The sequence below is a fragment of the Falco naumanni genome, chromosome 8 (assembly GCF_017639655.2).
Source record: "Falco naumanni isolate bFalNau1 chromosome 8, bFalNau1.pat, whole genome shotgun sequence".
NCBI lineage: Eukaryota > Metazoa > Chordata > Aves > Falconiformes > Falconidae > Falco > Falco naumanni.
Genome location: NC_054061.1, coordinates 43,630,052 through 43,648,034, shown reverse-complemented (window position 1 = coordinate 43,648,034; position 17,983 = coordinate 43,630,052). Strand labels below are relative to the sequence as shown.

The 17,983-nt window shown below is 38.8% G+C and overlaps 1 protein-coding gene across 1 annotated transcript in view; it reads right to left on the bottom strand.

The window, feature by feature from the left end:
- Positions 1 to 17,983, bottom strand: part of CERS6 (ceramide synthase 6) — a 124,355-nt gene that overhangs the window by 31,196 nt on the left and 75,176 nt on the right. Inside the window, exon 5 of the mRNA XM_040605016.1 lies at positions 3,547 to 3,597. Coding sequence (XP_040460950.1) covers positions 3,547 to 3,597 — 51 coding nt within the window. The remainder of the gene's footprint in view (positions 1 to 3,546; positions 3,598 to 17,983) is intronic.

Below are 17,983 nucleotides of genomic sequence, written 5' to 3'. Positions count from 1 at the left end.
ACAAGCCACAGAAACTTATACATAACCAAAACCAATCTGGGGTGACTTCAAAGAAGGTAACTGGTGGCATGCATAAGATGTTCAGCCCCCAGTCTAAAACAGCCAGTCCTAGGAGCTGCTCTAATTTCCATGTGATTGTGCCTCCCTGCTAGTCATGTCTTCCATTGCAGTGACAGAGAGGGGCACTGGCACAGGAGAAACTCCTGAGGGCATCTCCTGTGGGGTTAGATGAACCGTAACTCTCTAGAGCAGTTTGCACTGGCAAAACCATTACATCCAAGCAGGGCATGAACTATTTCCATTGGCAAGAGGCATTTCATTTGCCTCTTTCATTACCATTCCCTTTTGCAGAGCAGTTCTTTGTAGCTCAGAAACAATCCTTAGGTGCCCACATGAATGCTTTATGTAGGTTATTTAAACATAGACACATGCTTATGCTTTATGAAAAATGTGTACACTTAAAATCAATTTTTTAAAGCCATTTATTGGACCAATATAATATTTTTCTGACTTAGTGAGACTGCCAATAAGCATTTAATTTAGGTATAATTAAAAAAAGGGACAAGAACATGAGCTAGCAATGAGACTACTATACTCATTATTGCAAGACAACTCACTGGGGAAATAAAACAATAAAGATTGTCAGCTGCTTTATTAATAATATCATTAGTAATTCTAAACCCATATATATTGATAATGTAGGGAGATTCTACAGATATCATGGTTTCCCTCCATGAAAGGATCAACAGTGTGTGTTTAACTTAGTTTAAATGTTAGGTTTCAGTTCTCCATAGATTCAAATTCAATAGGACTATTCTGTGCTTATAGGTAAATTGTCAGCAGAATGATTCATTTGACTATATTTACAGTAAGTCCAGCTGGATTTCTGCAATGCTGTGTTGAGTAACTTACAAAGGATTTGTGGCAAATAAGAGATTAGAAATCTTATCCAGTTAAGAAAATAAAGCAACAAGCCCCAAACTGAAAACCCAATACTTAATTCTGATTAGCACCCAGTAGACATTTTTATCTCCGACACAATGGGTTTAATAATTACTTTTATTTGATGATTTGCTTTCTGTTGGACCCTCTCTACCAGTAGCATGATTTTAGATATAGTTAAGTTTAGTGGCCACCCTCTAAAAGTTGTATCTAACTTTCTGAATGACCTTGCTCTTCTGATAAGTCTGGTAAATACATGTTCTTTAATCAGTAAGATTCATGGTCTTTTGTCATAAATAAATCTCTTCTTGCATGTAAACACACAAAAATAGTAGAAAACAGGACTGAAAGGTACCAGTGACTGCAGCCATATCAATTCTGACAAATGATTGTTCTTAAAATCTCGGAGAGATCAAGATTCAACATTTCCCCCATTCAATTTCTTCTGCTGCTTCACTAATGTTATTCAGTTCACCCTCCAGCCCTTGGGTGCAATCTAAATCAGTATTTCTTATGAGGCTAAATGAACAAATCTGTTCAACCTTTCTCAGATCAAGATTTTTGGTCATTCTTGCTGAATTGTCTCCACTGAACTCTTTCCAACAGGTACACAACCTTCAAGAGCACCCAAATCTAAACACAGTTCTCCTCCCGTTCAGCCTGGCCAGGGCTCTCCACTGTCACAAGGGAATTATGCGCCTTTCAGACAATACTATTCCTCATACCTTTCATACCTTCCAGTCTGGCAATGACTTTTTTTTTCTCCTCCCTGCTCTTTAGGGAAAATAAAATAAATAATAATAAAAAAGCAGCAATATGCCCTAGACAGGTTACAGGTTAGACTCCTTAAATTGTAAACTCTTTGCTGGAGCTATTGCAATTCAGTGTCAATTATATTTGGATAGCAGCTAGTACAATGCCTCAATGAACCCTATCAAGACTCCTGGATGCTGAACTAAAGAAAAAAAAAAAAAGCATTTTAAACAAGCTCAGGTTTAGAATTAGAATCAGACTAATTAAAAAAGATACCAAAAGTTATCCTCAGAAGTTATTAAAAACTTTGAAGACCATCTTAGTAGGTCGTATTTGAAACTTTTGTTACCTCTGATTTTAACAAAAGAGAAAACTGCACTTCATAATTTTAATCTCTTGTTGCCTTCTGTTATACAGAGGGCACTAAGAAAATAGGTGGCTCTTGGCTTTTCCAAGCCCATTCCTAGCCCATACACATGATGATACTTTTTCTTTGAAAGGGCTACCTTACTGTTATTGTTATTATTATTAATAATAAAAGGGGACACTGAATTAATTCACTGATTTTCATAACATCCATGCTGAAAGTCACTTTTATCAGGCTAGGAGGCAAAATAAGGCAGTGGTACAGCCAAGGCAGAGTTCAGGAGTTACCGTTTTTGAAAAATACCTTGAATCCTTTAGAGCAGGTTGACTGCTCTGTTTAAATACATCCCATACTTTAACAACTATGTTCAGTAGCACAAACTAAGGGAAAGCACAGGACAGGTTTCTCAAAGCTGTTAGGGTATGCAAATTTTGAAAGCCACTGTTCAACCAGATAATGATAGATAAAATTTCTACCCTTCTTTCACATCTCCTGCTCCTTCTTCCCCTGGCAGAGAATAGTTTCTGGAGTTGTAGGGCTACAGTTAATCCTAGTGTTACTGCAGCACCTGCATGTTATTCGAACAGCTGTCTTCTGTGCAACATGGCCAGAACTTGGACATAGGAATTAAATATTCCTGGAACTAGTTAAAACCTTAGCAGTGCAGTAAGGAATAAGTATACTGTTATTGTTCTTCTGAAGATTTTTTAAGGAAACCAAATTTCAAATAAGCAAAATTTTTTTGAAAACTGAAAGAGGGAATGAGTGCAGCAGGACACAACCCGAAAGGGCATTTTCACTCTTACAGTGGCATTCTTCTCCTTAGTAAAGGAGATAAATTACTTAAGTCCTTTTTTGAAGTTAAGTTCTAATACTTTGACCTAGAACAGAGAGAAACACTGTTGCTTTTTGAATCCATGAAAATACAGGCATTGCTGAAAATAAAAACTTGAAACTAATCTCAATTCTCTCATTAATTTTACCTTCTTTCATTGCAGGCTTTCATGAGGCGAGGACCAGACAGACCTTATATAAGTGCCTAAAGGAGAAACCTACCTTCTCTCTTCAGACTCCTCTTTGATGATACCAACTGCCAGGGATTAAGTCTCACTCTGTATGCAGTATAACAGCTATGAGAACAATACTGGCTTTTCCCAACCAACTGAATCTCAGGCTTAGTTAAAACTTTCACTATCCTCAGAACTTTGTACAAAATGACCATTCTACCACCATTGCAGATGTCTGCTTTCATGGTTAGATATCCCGGGTCTGTTTTCAGAGCCTGTGCTTCATTTCAAAACAGGCGTGACAGCTGTATTCATCTTTCCCAACTTGAACTGAAGCAAGATGGGGAGCATCTAGCAATGTTCTGAAATGCTGAGTAGCTCATTCACACTAACATATTGACACAAAGATCCACTATACTAAAAACAGAGCTCTGCAGATGTGTAATGTTTGTTTTTAGGCAGCACTGTAACTTTTACCTGATATGGATACCCGTTCCAGCACTGTCTGGTATTCCAGAGCCAGGGTGTCTGAGAGAGAAAAAAAGAAAGAAAAAAAAAAAAAGTCTGTACACACCATTTTGGGCAATATAAATGTATATGGTTAATACAATTGAAGGACAAAACTACATGAACAGCTTAAAATTTGCAGATTTTGATAGAGGCTATAAAAACAGAATACAACAAGGAAATTCCCCAGTTTCACAGCATGAATTAGAGCAACCTGCCTGTTCACAGAGTTTTTTGGTTGGTACCCCATGACCTTACTTTTGCAGGAGTACAGGCTGAATGTAATCAGCTTGTGCTTAGGTGGTCAGATCTCACATTATCTTCTCAACAGCACAGGAAATCTTGGCCTCAGTCTGCCAACATTCAAATATTTTTAAAGAATGTTCCTTGCATATGCTGTTACATATAAGCATCCTTCCATACAGGATCCACTCTTTATCCCAGTCACATCAGCTCAAGATATGAAATCATATCTTTTGCTTTCCTGGCTAAAGACATGACAGTCCAGAGATGACAGATATTGCTATCACACAGAAAAGAGTCTGATATGTTAGGGCAACTTGAAAGCTGCCAGAGACAAATTTACTGTAGCATGCATCTACAGACTCATACATTGCAAAAAGCTGAGCAAACTAAAAGACTTGGGAACATGCAGCTCTGATATGCTTCCTGTTTCTTTGCTGCTTGCACAAGATTTGTGTGATTATTTCTTTTTCTATGCCACAAGAAAGCCATTTAAATCCTTTCTCATAGGCATGCTGTTTCTTTCAGAGTTCTTTAGTGTTTATCCCTTTTCTGTGCAACTAAATGGACTTGAGATAGAAAATACCATGTGGGCAAGCTCTTCTACCCAACTTACTCAACCATTAAGTATTTCCACATTGTGTAAGAAGAATATGATCAAATCAACAGCTCCCAAGCAGCCGCATTTCCCTTTTTGTGCATAAGCAAAAACAGATATGCATGTCTTGCAAAGCACTGCTGCATCTCAGGTTCTGGCAGTATCTGGACTTTGAGAAGCACTTGTTTACAGTACAAGTACCCACCCACTAGGTATCTCACTAGAAACATGAAAGAAAACTGTGGATTCAAGATCTTTGTGCAACTCCTTTACACAATCTTAAGTGCTTTACAGCCAAGTATAAAGGGGGAAGAACATCATCAGTAAATCTCCTGGATTAAGGCACACCTACCTTTACAGCATTGAATGCTCGTGCAAGATTACATTTTTTTTTTAAATAAATCCTTATTGCATGAGTGAGGGCATTTTAGTGTTCTCACCATCAGGTGGAGCAGTTCAGCTCAGGCAAAGCAAAATAAACTCGTGCAAAATACAACGGGTGGGTGTTAAACCAAATAAAATGAACACTAGGCAGAATGTTAAAGCCTCAGGCTGAGAATCAGACTAGGTAGGAAGGATTTGTATCATATCAAAAGACAAGTTAAATGCTAGTCAGAATTATAGCCCAATTTCCAACTGATACTTAAGTTCTAATTGATTTGTTTTATAGAAGACCCTTATAGCCTTTTTTTAACAGTGATCTAATATGATTACTGAAGGCTCTTCATAGTTTTTAAATGTGTCTTTCACACGGAAAATAAGATGAAATAAAACTTGCACAACCATACCCCCAGTGCTCCTGAAATGGCAAGGAATCATCCCTACAGTAACCTGAGCAGTATACCAACAGTTAAAGTAACAGACCTAGAGTTCTGATATTCCTCTCACAAGGATGTGTAAGAACAATTAAAGTCCATCCAAGTTTCTCCTTCCCTCCATGAAGAATAATTATTTTATGCAAGCAATTTATTTGTTCAAACATCTCCGCAGTATTTACTGTGCTGAGTTCCCCTCATTTCACACAACAAAAAAGGTCTTTGGAAACAGCCACAGCCCCTCTGCAAGTGTTACTAATATGCAGAATCTAAAATATTTCTGTCTGACAGCTGCCTAAATTAGATCCATTCAAATATTGCAGGATAATTCATAGTTTTAGCCAGGCTTGAAAAGCTCTGTCTTTCATATCAGATTCAACAAGAGATAAGAGATGCTTCCTACCCAATTATTTTGCTACATAAATTAGAGGTGCTAGCAAAATGCAGTTTTCTCTTTCAAATATTGTGACATCTTAAGGCTTCTTCAGAAAGGTGCTTGCTGTAGGAGCTGCAGATACAGAGGTTTATGTGCCATTAAAATGCTGAATGCTAAATAAAATAGGCTTCACTAGAGGAACCTATAACCACAAAGCTTCAAAGGATACCACACACTGACAAAGTAACATATGTATTAAGTCTCAAAGACCAACACATTGCAGAACATCTGCCTTTTCTGAGCCATGTAAGGCTCAGAAAGCCGCACTGCCACCTCAAAATGCTTCTGAGGAGCTGTTTGGAAACCTGATGGATCCTATGTGAGCAACAGTGCCTAAGACAGCAGTGCACCTACAACACGTTCTTACACCTCTTTCCTCCCCACTCTCCCACCCCCTTGACTTGCCTGGCATCTCTGGGTAGACTAACAGTTGTAGCAGCAAGAGGACTTTGCTTATACTTGTCCTGGAGGATGTCAGGGAAGACGTAAAGGGTGAGCTTGGTTTAAGCACAACATTCCCCTCTGACCTCCAGAATGAACACAGTCCTAGGCTGAACCTAACTTCTCCATGTAGACCATGATTATAGTTGGAGCAAGAAGCATTTTTTTTTAGTGCTCTGTGAACCTCATAACTGTGGCATACCCTGTTGCAGGCTTCAGCAGGAAGAAGAGAATCCTAAAAAAGCCCACACAGTCTGCAGTGTGACACCTAGACACACTGGAGAAGGGTGGATTAATGAAAAAAGACTAATACCGGCATTCTCAGGGCTCAGCTGAGCTCTGTGTGTGCTCACAGGATATGTATGTGAACTTCCTCACACCAGGCAAGCTCACCATGGAGCAGAGCCCAGCTCTTCCTGGAAAGTCCCATGATAGACAGGGAGAAAAATTCAGTACCTTGGCTTTGCAACAGATCCTTTCTTGATTAACATAAAAAGTGTGCTACTGTTTCCACTACTACCTGTGGAATATCCAAATTTCCATTTTTACTTCTTGTTCTCAGTATATAATCTCCGAGGAAGGAAGGAACTGGGGACTGGAAAAGAGAGGAAATGCAAGATCCTGATAACAAAAAGGCACCCTTAGGCTAGAAACAGAACACTAAAAACTTCAGTACCAATTATGTCAGGCACAAAGCACCAGCCTTACAACACTGACACTCTCCCTTACAGAACATAAAGGAGTTCAGATGGAAATGTAAGCTTTACCACACTTTGGTTCAGTGCCTAATCAGTGAAGTATCAATGACAGAGAAGGATGATAAACAGCTGTTGACTGTTGTTATTTACAGCTCTATTATTTTCTTTTTCTTACAGAAAGATGTCAAAAGCCACATCAAACCTCTCTCCAACTCCATTGAAGCGAGCAATTTTAAAGAACTCCTTCAGAAATAAAACTTCTCTTGAGACAAGGGAATGACTGAAGATTTGGGGGAAATAAAAAAACAAATTATCTGAGGTGTCTGCATGCTTAGCTAGAAGCTTGGGGTTGTTTTGCATCTATTGTCCCATTCACTTATCTTTAGAGAAAGTGATTAATTGGGCCCTGGCTTTCAGAAGACCCAAAGCAATTAAAACCTGCATGTCTTGCTCAAAGTACTGCTAGTAGCTATTATGTCAAAGGTCAGTTTTGATAGTAAAAGGAGAGAAAAAAACCCAACTTTGTGACCAGTTCCCTACACAGCTGATCTAGCTGAAAGGTATTTTTGTGTGTATTTTATCAGGGAGGCAATAGGTGCACCTGATGAGGTATTATTTTAAAATAACAAGGTAAATTTTGGTTCATCATACAGTAATCAAAATAACTAAGAATACTCCCCTCTCATCCATATGTACCCAGCAGAATCAACTGAGTATAGGAAACACACAAAGGCCACAGGCTAGGTTCTCAAACAGGTGGAGGGGAGCTGTGTATGTCATGAGCAACTACTTTCCCACACATATCCCATCAGATACATGTATGTCATGGGTGTAAGTGAATTCCACGTACATTTTATAGAATCAGGTTTTGACTGTAAATGTAAATATATATACACAGAGGTCACATAAATTTGCAAAATAACTGCTTTTGGGCAGCTAAAGTTACTTCCATGCTTTATCTCACTGCAAGGTGCTATATCAGCAATGGAGTAATTTTTCCTTGTTCCCAGCACAACTAGAACTCCCGATATGCAAGTTGTACCCACAAGCACTGGTGTTGCTTTGCCCGTGGAAGTGTGAGCCTATAGATAAACAAGAGACATGCAGAAACTGAGTACAGTGTTCCTGGCACTCATTTTTCCTTTTTGTGGTCCACAAACATGAAACAAGAAACATATTGTAGAAACACTTCCAGAAGTACATCTCCATGCCTCACGACAGCAAAACCCAGCTCTCCACAGAGCAGCTTCTGCCCCAGCAGAAAGTGCTGTTATGTGCCCAATTTACTCCTGACCACACGAGCATGTTGTAACTCCCAAAGGGATTATTCCTAAATTCCCAAATAAGTAAGAAAAATATTCTGACTTTTCCAGCAGATAAAAGAAATACAATCTGCTTGCTGTTTTTATCAAATACAGCATGTAAAAATCTAGGCACATCATGAGAGAATCCCCACATCTCACAAAAGCTTATTTATGCTCAAAACCACATTTCAAACCAAAATGAGACATCCTCAGTCCAGAAAAAGATTTTAACTTGCTGTTGAAATTAGAAAACTTTTGACCCTGTAAAACAAAACCAGCACAATAAAGAAATCCTCAGCATTCACTGCGTATATGCTTACTACTCCGCAGTCTCACAAGGACAAGATTATATCTGGCTTGGTTAACGTATTTGGATACCGCTTTACATAACTTGTCTCCAACAGCAACAAGCAATATTAAGTGGAACAGAAATTAGCACTATTAATTAAAGTCAAGATAAGACATATGTCTGGCAAAGTTCTACCCACCTAATTTATTTAGGGCTTATATGGGCAAAGATATCTCATGGCATTTGCATGACTCCTTTCATCAAGCTAGAGCAGTTCCTTGCTCTTCACAGAAACAACTGAGGCCAGAAGATTTCCTCTCGATCAGCATTTACCTAGCCCCTCAAATGCTGTATGCAATTTGCTCTTACTCCTAGACCTAACATTCACTGTCTGATACACACATATGATGTATGACAGATATATATACTCTTTTCCTCAACAGCAGCTGCCTTCTCCCACAGCAGGCAGAACACCATCTTCTGCTCCTGCGGACTGATGCTTCACCATATTCTGAGATTTACTTCTTATCCACCTAAGAGTACAATTGAAACAGCAGAGGAGAAGGAGACTACAATCTTTCTGTTGACTGGAAAATATAGAAATATTTAATACTTTTCACCTCTTTTTTATTACCTAGGTACTGAAAATTACAAGCTTTTAAGAAACAGCACATTTCATAACATCAGCAGAAAGACAATTATTCGTAATTAACAGTTGTTCTGGGGTGTTGGGTTGTGGTTTGGGGTTTTTTTTGCATTTGATCTTTTATGCATTTAAATTAAATAGTGTCTCGATGTTCACTTTTTTCCCGATTATGGTTGGGGATTATAGTAATTTTTTCTTTTTTTTTTGATATATTAATAAGCATTCCTCTTGCACATCACTTAGTTGAATAAGCACTTGCTTAGAGGGGAATTACTCAAATCACTTGAATTTTTTTCCTGCAACACCTGCATGCTCTTGGTATGGTATGCTGAATGGCTGCTGACATTAGAAAGCCAGATTACCAGGCAGCACAAAAAGAATCCTTCTGTTGTTTCCCATGCCAGGGGCTCTATGTTCTAGTGTAAAAATGACTCCACCAGTTTATGGTAAAACCAAGAGATTTTTTTAATAAATTAATCGCTTAGATGTAAATTCCACAGTGACCCTGCATTTCCTTCCCCATCTCACTTGGCTCAATGTGAATCTGTGTAAGTGTAGACTACTGCAGCCTTTCTCTCTTAAGGAGAGTACATATCCATGAAAACATTTGCTTCCGCATATAACGTAGAAACTAATACACTTTTTTTTCCTCTTAACTACAGAAAAACACCTCAGTATTAATTGTTGTAAAACAAGTCACAGTTTTATAAGTCACAGAAAGTGACCTTTCTTTTTTCACAAGTATCAATATTTAGCAGCATTTTTCTCTCTAGCAGAAAGAAAACTAAATTCTTCCACTTTTTCCTTGATTTTTAGAAGAAGTTTTATAAAGGAACCACCAGAATGTTTTGAGTCAGTTATGTGCCCATACTTTTCCAAAGTTTCTATCATCTTCCACTAAGTTTGCCTGGCCTTCAGATTTATGATGTCTTGGAAACTTTCTCTGATTACCTAGAAATCTGGGGGTTTTTGTTGCGATCCTCTGAAAAATAACCCTGGATAAGACAGGATCTGAACCATGTTAACATCATCCCTTGCTATTGTATTTGTTTTGCTACTACTTAAGCATTTCTCATATTAAAGTCTTATCGATTTAAAAAAATATACCAGTTAGTTTCCAGTCTTTGCTGGTCGCCTGTGCCAGGCATTGAGGGCACATCCATAGCAGCAAATGATGCCAACAGCACTGACTAGTATTGTTTATGGCAAGTTGAATTGCAGAATAAATGACTCTCTGCAAGCACCAGTGTTTAGTTACCTACACATTAAAATTAAGTATACTTCCCTCTACCCACAAAAGCACAAAATTCTGACAAAAGACCATGCTGGGAACAAAGAGAACTCAGTCCTTCCAGTGACTGGTGATTTGACTTGGGATGCAGTTGCTTCTCACACCAGGAATAGCATTTTCATAAATTCTTCACAGACCCAAGCAGTCTTTCATATTTCTTGGCACAGCTGACAACAGAAGTGAAGACAATGTGACACATTGCCGATGAACCTCCCGAGGTTCTCCTCTCATATAATGTGTGCAAGCAAGCTGTTACAGGTTTCTGCAGAACTGGTTTTTTTAATTTTTTTCTCAGGAGCTCAGTGCTTTGTTTCTGCAGAAATAAGGTGTCTAGGGGGAAAAATACTTTTGCAATGAAAAGCACTCAGCCTTTCCTCTCAGCAATCTGCACTGCTGATTTCCAAATGTAATTAAAAATGATACGTCTACTAATTGGAAACTATAAAATATACGGAAGGACACATAAGAGGCCAAGATTAACAATGATCACTGGAAGATGCACTTGACATTTCAAATACAGATATGTGTGTGTGCATAAAAATATTTTTAGAAAAAATATGAATTCAAGTTTGGATTTATTTACACAAAATGATGTCTGAAAGAGGCAGGGTAAGCTCCATGCACTGCATACATCCACTTTTCTCTTTAAAAGTATGATATACAGAGATCTGGTGTTTATGTCTTGTGCTGATGAATGCGCAATTTCAAGTTCCAAATGACATGGAAAATGAAGATGGCGAAAGGAACAGATAATCCCAGAGAATCCGGAAGGGTCCTACTATTGAAGCATCGCATGCATTGAATAGAAGAGAACATTCCAGCTGGGGAAGCTGATGGCTGTAGCGTCTCTTTCCCCTGCTCTGACTAGCCAGCCACCAGCCCCCTTACTAGGCCCAGCCACCAAGATATTTGCTTTCATGCGTGTGTACCTTCTTCCTCTGACATTTCCTCTGCTAGTTGCTTTGTAGTAAGCAAAAATTTTTAAAACTTTTGCCTTCATGTGTAATGGTAATGTTTTCAAAGACTATTTTGTCACGAGCAAGCTGGGCAGCCAGTGGTGCTATGACAGTTTAGAGGCGCTGAAGGTTTGTATAAATATTGTAGAAGCCAGGCTAAAGTTCCTATTCATTTGCAGGTAACAGGTTTCCCAGTGACACTGCTCAATGTATTTTGTAGTTACTCTATCTGCACAGTAAGAAGAGTGCATAAAAAGTAGTGGACACATTTGGCCGAGCACTCCGGATGCCTGATGACACTTTAGTGAAGCAAAGCTACTGGCTTTACAGCTGCCTTGTATTTTTTGATCAAAGAGCCAGACAGACCACATCAATTAGCCTAGAATTTCCATCTAAGAGGATATTTTTGAATTTATTTTATATAAAAAAAAACCAACAACAACACGCAAGTGTAGGTCTGGAATTCGTTTGTAAAGAGAGAGTGCTGAGGTTTACACTTGGCAAACCGTACCTTGATAGGAGGGTGACCTGTATAAAATGATGCCTTTATGAGACCAGCAAAAATCCCAAGTGCAAATTATTAAAACTTAAATAGGTCAGTTCACTCCTGGTAGATCATTGCAGAGCTGCATGATTTCAGAGTACTCCTCATATTTCTACAGGATGCAGCTTCAACTAAGCTCCACAGTTTCCAGTGCTCTGTGCTCTGATACTACAGTTACTCAAAGGCATACAGGAAGGTGGTTAATAATTAAACTAATCATTATATATTTACTTTCTGTAATTATAGCTCCTATCTGTGGCTGCTCTGCTGGATGACTACATCTGTCCGACTCTGGCCAGCTGCTGACTTCCATGCCATGTGCTAATGAGAAGTGTTTACCACATCCCTCATCATACTCCTAACGCTGACTTTTGGAAATTCCCAGGGAGCTGCTTTCCCTTGTGGGGTTCACCGCGTGCCATAAGGGCTTGCTTCACAGACATATTAACATGCTCCATCACTACACGCAGCCCACAAAGGGAGACAAAGTCAATTTTTAATAATAACAAAATGACAACTCCTTATTAAGTGAGCACTGGGGCACAATTTCAAGCACAAACCCAGATGTTTATGACTGTGGTATTTACAAACCTACACTGCCTACTGAAAAAAAGTTGTATAAAGAAGAACCAAAGAAAAGTCCCCTCCACCTTCCACTCTTCCAATGGCTGTGTTTTGCTCTACATTTGTGTAGGCACATTGCAGCAAAAGGTCTCAAAATCATCCCCGACAGTCTGAAAATTAGGAAGTTATTGCAATTGCAGAATTTCTGATAGGAAATACAGGATCTCTCCAGTTCACAGGGCCAAGATTTATTCCCAGAGAGGCAAGGGTGTGTTTGAACCACACAGTGCCATTACAGGCAGCTAGTGAGGAAGCCTTTGAGCAGAGAACCCCTCGCTCTCAGTGCTGCTACTAAAGCCCTGACAGAAGAGCTGACTGCTTCTAAATACAGAGAATACCAAGTCCCACCTGATGACCGAGGGAGCAGAGCTCCTTCAGACAGGTTGCTGGAACGGGTGGGCCAAAATCAGCCCATCTCCAGCCACACTAGTGTGATTGCAACTAGATAAGGACCCATTTCTAAAGCACTTCAGTCACTGGGCACAGCTAGAACAGGTATAACTCTGAGCAACAATGAGTAAGGACAGACTAAAGTAGCCTCTTCCTCTCCCACTCCTGCAACCGTTGCATTTTTCTGAGGTTAGTGCATATATATACAGCATCAGGGCAATTCACCTGTGGGGCTGCAGGTCTTTACTACTGAACTACTTCTTGATGTATTTAATAATGTCACAAGTACTAAGTACTGCCTGGAAAAAGCCCAGTGAGAAAATCTCTCTCATATTTTATTCTCCTCTAACAGAATGAGAACAGGGAGGAAAGTTAAGTAATTTTAATGTAAAAGCACAGTTTGCAAGGAAATCTTTCCTGCTCAGTTCTGAGTCAGTGGCCATGATAACTTTTACTTCAATAGAGCAAAGGAAGACAGTCAAAATATTTTCCCAAGCCTTTAAAAATATCTAAACCTACATAAAATTTTATGTCCATCTCCTCTTTGTTTTTCACCTTCCCCTCCACACTGACACAAACCTTTTATTGTTTCCATTTGTCATCCTCCTGGTGGATCTATTCAGACATCACTTTTGGTGGTCTTCTGCAACTGATCTATTAAAACAACTACCAGCAACAGGAGCAGCTGGTAGAGATGAGAACAAAGGAACTATACTTATAACTACAGAATTAGTATTAAGTTTTAGTATAAAACCATAAACAGTAAATTTTGGCCACATCAAAAACCTAGAGTAACTACGCAAGAGGAGAGAGTTTGTTTTTCCTCAGTTTCTTGAGTCTACAAATCTTGGGAATGGGACAGGACAACAAACAAAACCCAAAATCCCTGGGGAAACTCCTTAAGTCACATGTGAGATAATAGCAGTTAAAAAACAGAAGCAAAACTCTAAATTAGATTTGAACTTAAAGCATTACTTCTCTGCTAACTTTTGTCATTGTTCAACAGCCAGTAGCTAAGACCATCAATAAGCAGGAGAAATGAGAAAGCTCTCAGAGGTGTAAGAGAGTAACAATGGAAGGCAATAAAATACAAACCCACAAACCCCAACACCTCACTGATCATGTACTTAATTAACTGGCAAGCTTCTTTTTCCTACCACTTTAAGGGTAAAGTGAAGCAGCTTTATGACTTGAAGCCCTTATAGTGAAAAAATACATATTGTTCTACAGGTTATACTAGCTTAAATGTGAATACAGCTATCCTGCTTCAAGTCACTGCCCCAATAGCGAGTTCAACTCAATAATGGCAACTCAAATAACCAGTCAAATTATTAATAACCTGCTTTTATATTCAAATGTGTACTCTTTGCTCGGGTTTAATTAGCTGCGGAAAATAGGACGGCTTCATTTGTAAGACAAGCAAAACATGAAAAGCTCCTGGCAATAGAGAAGTGCTGTGCTAAATACTTTGCTACAGGTATGAATGAGCCATCTTAGTTTCCAGATGAATTAAAACTATTTTTATCATTAAATTGCCCAAATATAACACTTGGGGAAGTACTTCTTCTAGATCTGCCATTTTAATGTATAGAACACTGAAAAATATGTATCTTTCAGAAAGCTAAACTTGTCAAGAAGATGAATACTGTGCTGAAGTCAAAATTGGCAACCATTCCACAGGGGGACACAAGGTCTGGTGGCCACTCTTTCACTGCCCTGAACAACAGCGTAATGTACAACTAGTAAAGATGCTGTGTATGGCTCAGTACCAGCTTAACTTTCCAAACTTCTGATTACAGAGAATTTACTTATTTCTCTGATGTTATTAAATACACTCAGCTGGATTCCAAGCAGATAAAGTGAAATTCAATTCTAGATATATTTTTTTTAATTAGTGTGTTGCTTTTCCTCCCCAGGTTTATGTAAAATTTGCCCCCATTGCCTACATTTAAAAGTCCTGTTGCCATCAGTGTCCAGTTACTGAATTAGGATGTCGCTGATATTCTCCTTTTGCTTGCTTCTTTCAAAAACCTGTTTCCTTTCAGGCACAAATAAATTCTGTTAGCTGGCTTAGCTTGGTCCTCTTTTGCCTGTACCAGTCATTACCTTAACGTCCAACAGTTTACACAATGAGTTATTTCCTAAGCTGACTGGCTTTCTCTCACAAATCCTCATTATCCAAAATCCATTAATTTTCCTTGTTGATGTACACTGAAGTGTTGGAGTAATTTAAAATAGCTTCTCCGCTGACTTTGATCCTTTTCACAGCATGACTCACGATTTACATCTCAGACATCCAAAGCATTCTATTAATCTCTCCTAAATGCCCTCAACAATTTTTACACTCTTTTGAAGAGATATCTGAAACAAATTCCTTTTCCATTAGATAGGATCTAACGTTGGTCTTGCTGGAAACCTTTATCCACTCATGATGCTTATTTGAAAATGCAGTATGGCATTTCTCCTTTTTCACAACAGCATCCTTCAGAAGACTCTGGCACAAGTGCTCTTTCCTGCTCACACAGTGAATTAGAAATTGTTTCATTTCGCACCTAATGCTCAGCCCTACTTTCATGGAAAGGAGTAAAAGCGTGATTGGATTTTAACATCCAAAATTTTTTTAGTGTCACCACTTCCATCACTTACAGACTGGTTTTGGCTGAGATAGCAATGATTTTCTTCCTAGTAACTAGCACGGGGCTATGCTTTGGGTTTGTGCTGGAACAGTGTTGATAATACAGGGGTGTTTTCATTATTCCTGAGCAGCACTTACCCAGAGTCAAGGCCTTCTCTGCTCCTTATCCCACCCCACCAGGCAAGCAGGCTAGGGGTGCACAAGAAGTTGGGAGGGGACACAGCCGGGATAGCTAATCTCAGCTGACCAAAGGGATATTCCATACCATATGACATCATACTCAGCATATATATAAAGCTAGGGAAAGAAGAAGGAAGGGGGGACACACGTTCAGAATAATGGTATTTTTCTTCCCAAATAACAGCTATGTGTGATAAAACCCTGCTTTCCTGGAGATGGCTGAACACCTGCCTACCCATGGGAAACAGCGAATGAATTCCTTGGTTTGCTTTGCTTGTGTGTGTGGCTTTTGCTTTACCTATTAAACTGTCTTTATCTCAACCCTGAATTTTCTGACTTTTACACTTCCTACTCTCTCCTCCATCCCACCAGGGGAGAGTGAGTGAGCAGTTGTGTAATGCTTGGTTGCTGGCTGGGGTTAAACCATGACACTCAGCAATTTGTCTTCCAATTAAAAAAAACAAACATACAAACAAAAAAACCGCCAAAAAAACTCCAAGTCAATTTTTTAAAGCAAGTAAAATCTGCCAAAAGCAGGCTTCATTTTCTCCTTGAGTGGCAAACATATCACATTATCCCTCTGCTAATAGCACAGTAAAATATCAAATATCAGCACTGCGTTAAAAGGGCTCCAGAGTGGCCTCTGACATTCTTCATTTAAATGAAAGTATTTATTCAGTACTGGGCAGATAAGCTCACTGAACAACAGTAATTACAAGGTTTCAATAATAGATAATATAACAACCTTTCAGGTATAACACAGGAAGGAAACACCACAATAGACGCAGACCAGACTAGAAGAAGTGCCCAGCTGAATGCCTGCTTCAAATAATTCAAGAATAAAGGAGACAGAGGGCAGCAGCAAGGGCTCTGGAGGCAAACCTCCTGCTTCCAGCTCTTGCCATGTTGTTGTTTTCTAAAGTCAGTCCTGATTTAAGCCAAGGTGGTAGAAATTTCACAAACTCATGCTTTGGTATCTCAATGTTAAAACCAGAAACATTTAGCCTGGTTTAAGTAGTCTTATTCTAAGAATCAGACAGTTATATATATTCCAAACAGCAACGTAGATATTTCTGAGAGGCTGTTTCCTGTATTATTTTGTTCTGCAAAATATCTAGTGCATATACTACAAATAGCTTCATGAAAAATTAGATGCAGCAGGTATGGCAAGAGGAGTTGGAAATGATAAATGAAATACTGACTAATGTAATGCAGCTCATTTTTCATTTTCTTCTGGTCCAAATGATGTAAACAGCACGTAACATGTTCTGCGAATGGCTTTCCAATAGCTGAGAAACTTTTACAACAGAATCAAGTCTGTTCTATTGCTAGAAAGACTGAAAACTGTCTAGGACACTGGACATTTTCAATACAGCAATTTATTTTTCAGTCTGGCAGCTGCTGGTGTTTTGCAGTACATTTTTTAAAAAATCAATTTAGACCTTCTAAAATTGACTCCTACCCATGATGAATCTCTATAGTAACATGAATCCAAAAAGTTAAAAAAGCTACAGCTACCAACTGCTGCCTTGGGGAACTCAGTGATTACAGGTGATCTTTGGTGTAGCATACCTTCCAGTGGAAAGAGTTGTTGTCAGTACTTTGAGCATGAATGATGTCCTCTTTCAATTCCCATACAATATTGAGGAAAAATAAATGTATTCTTTATTTCTAGTGACAGATGTTGCCAAGAATCCCCACGAAGGATGCTCTCAATGCACTGCAGAAGACTTCTCTGAAGAATTTGAAACTATTAATTTCTGCATTCAAACTTTTTTATTATTTCCTCCACAACAATATCATTAATATTCTAACTAAAACTTCATTTAAACTGTGGCATGACCTTTGTTTTGAAATTATGAAAAGGTAATTTCACAATCCTGACAATCCAGAAATCCAAGTAAATGCACTTGATACCTCTGTATCTGTTGGTTTCAGAAACTGTGCATTTATCGTGAATCAGAAGCAAGGGACCAGTCCAGCTGGAGTAGAGGGGAAGACCTTGTATAGGAATCCTGTGAGTGATCTCAAAGTCCAAGGTCTTTCATTCAACAGGACGTTTCTGAGCTATCATACTTGTAAAACACAGGGCTTTTAGGAAGCACGGTATCAACACTATATACTGTTTTGTTATACATGCTATAAGAATATATACTTCTGTTTATTTTACCTGTAAACCTCATTTGCAACAATGCACAAATCCCAGAGCAGAACATTTACTGCCCAGTGACTGCAGGCTTTGTTTCAAACAGGATAATTTTCAAAATTATTTCTCGTTTAGTTTTTCATCTCCCAATCCAACCCCAGCTAAAGGAGT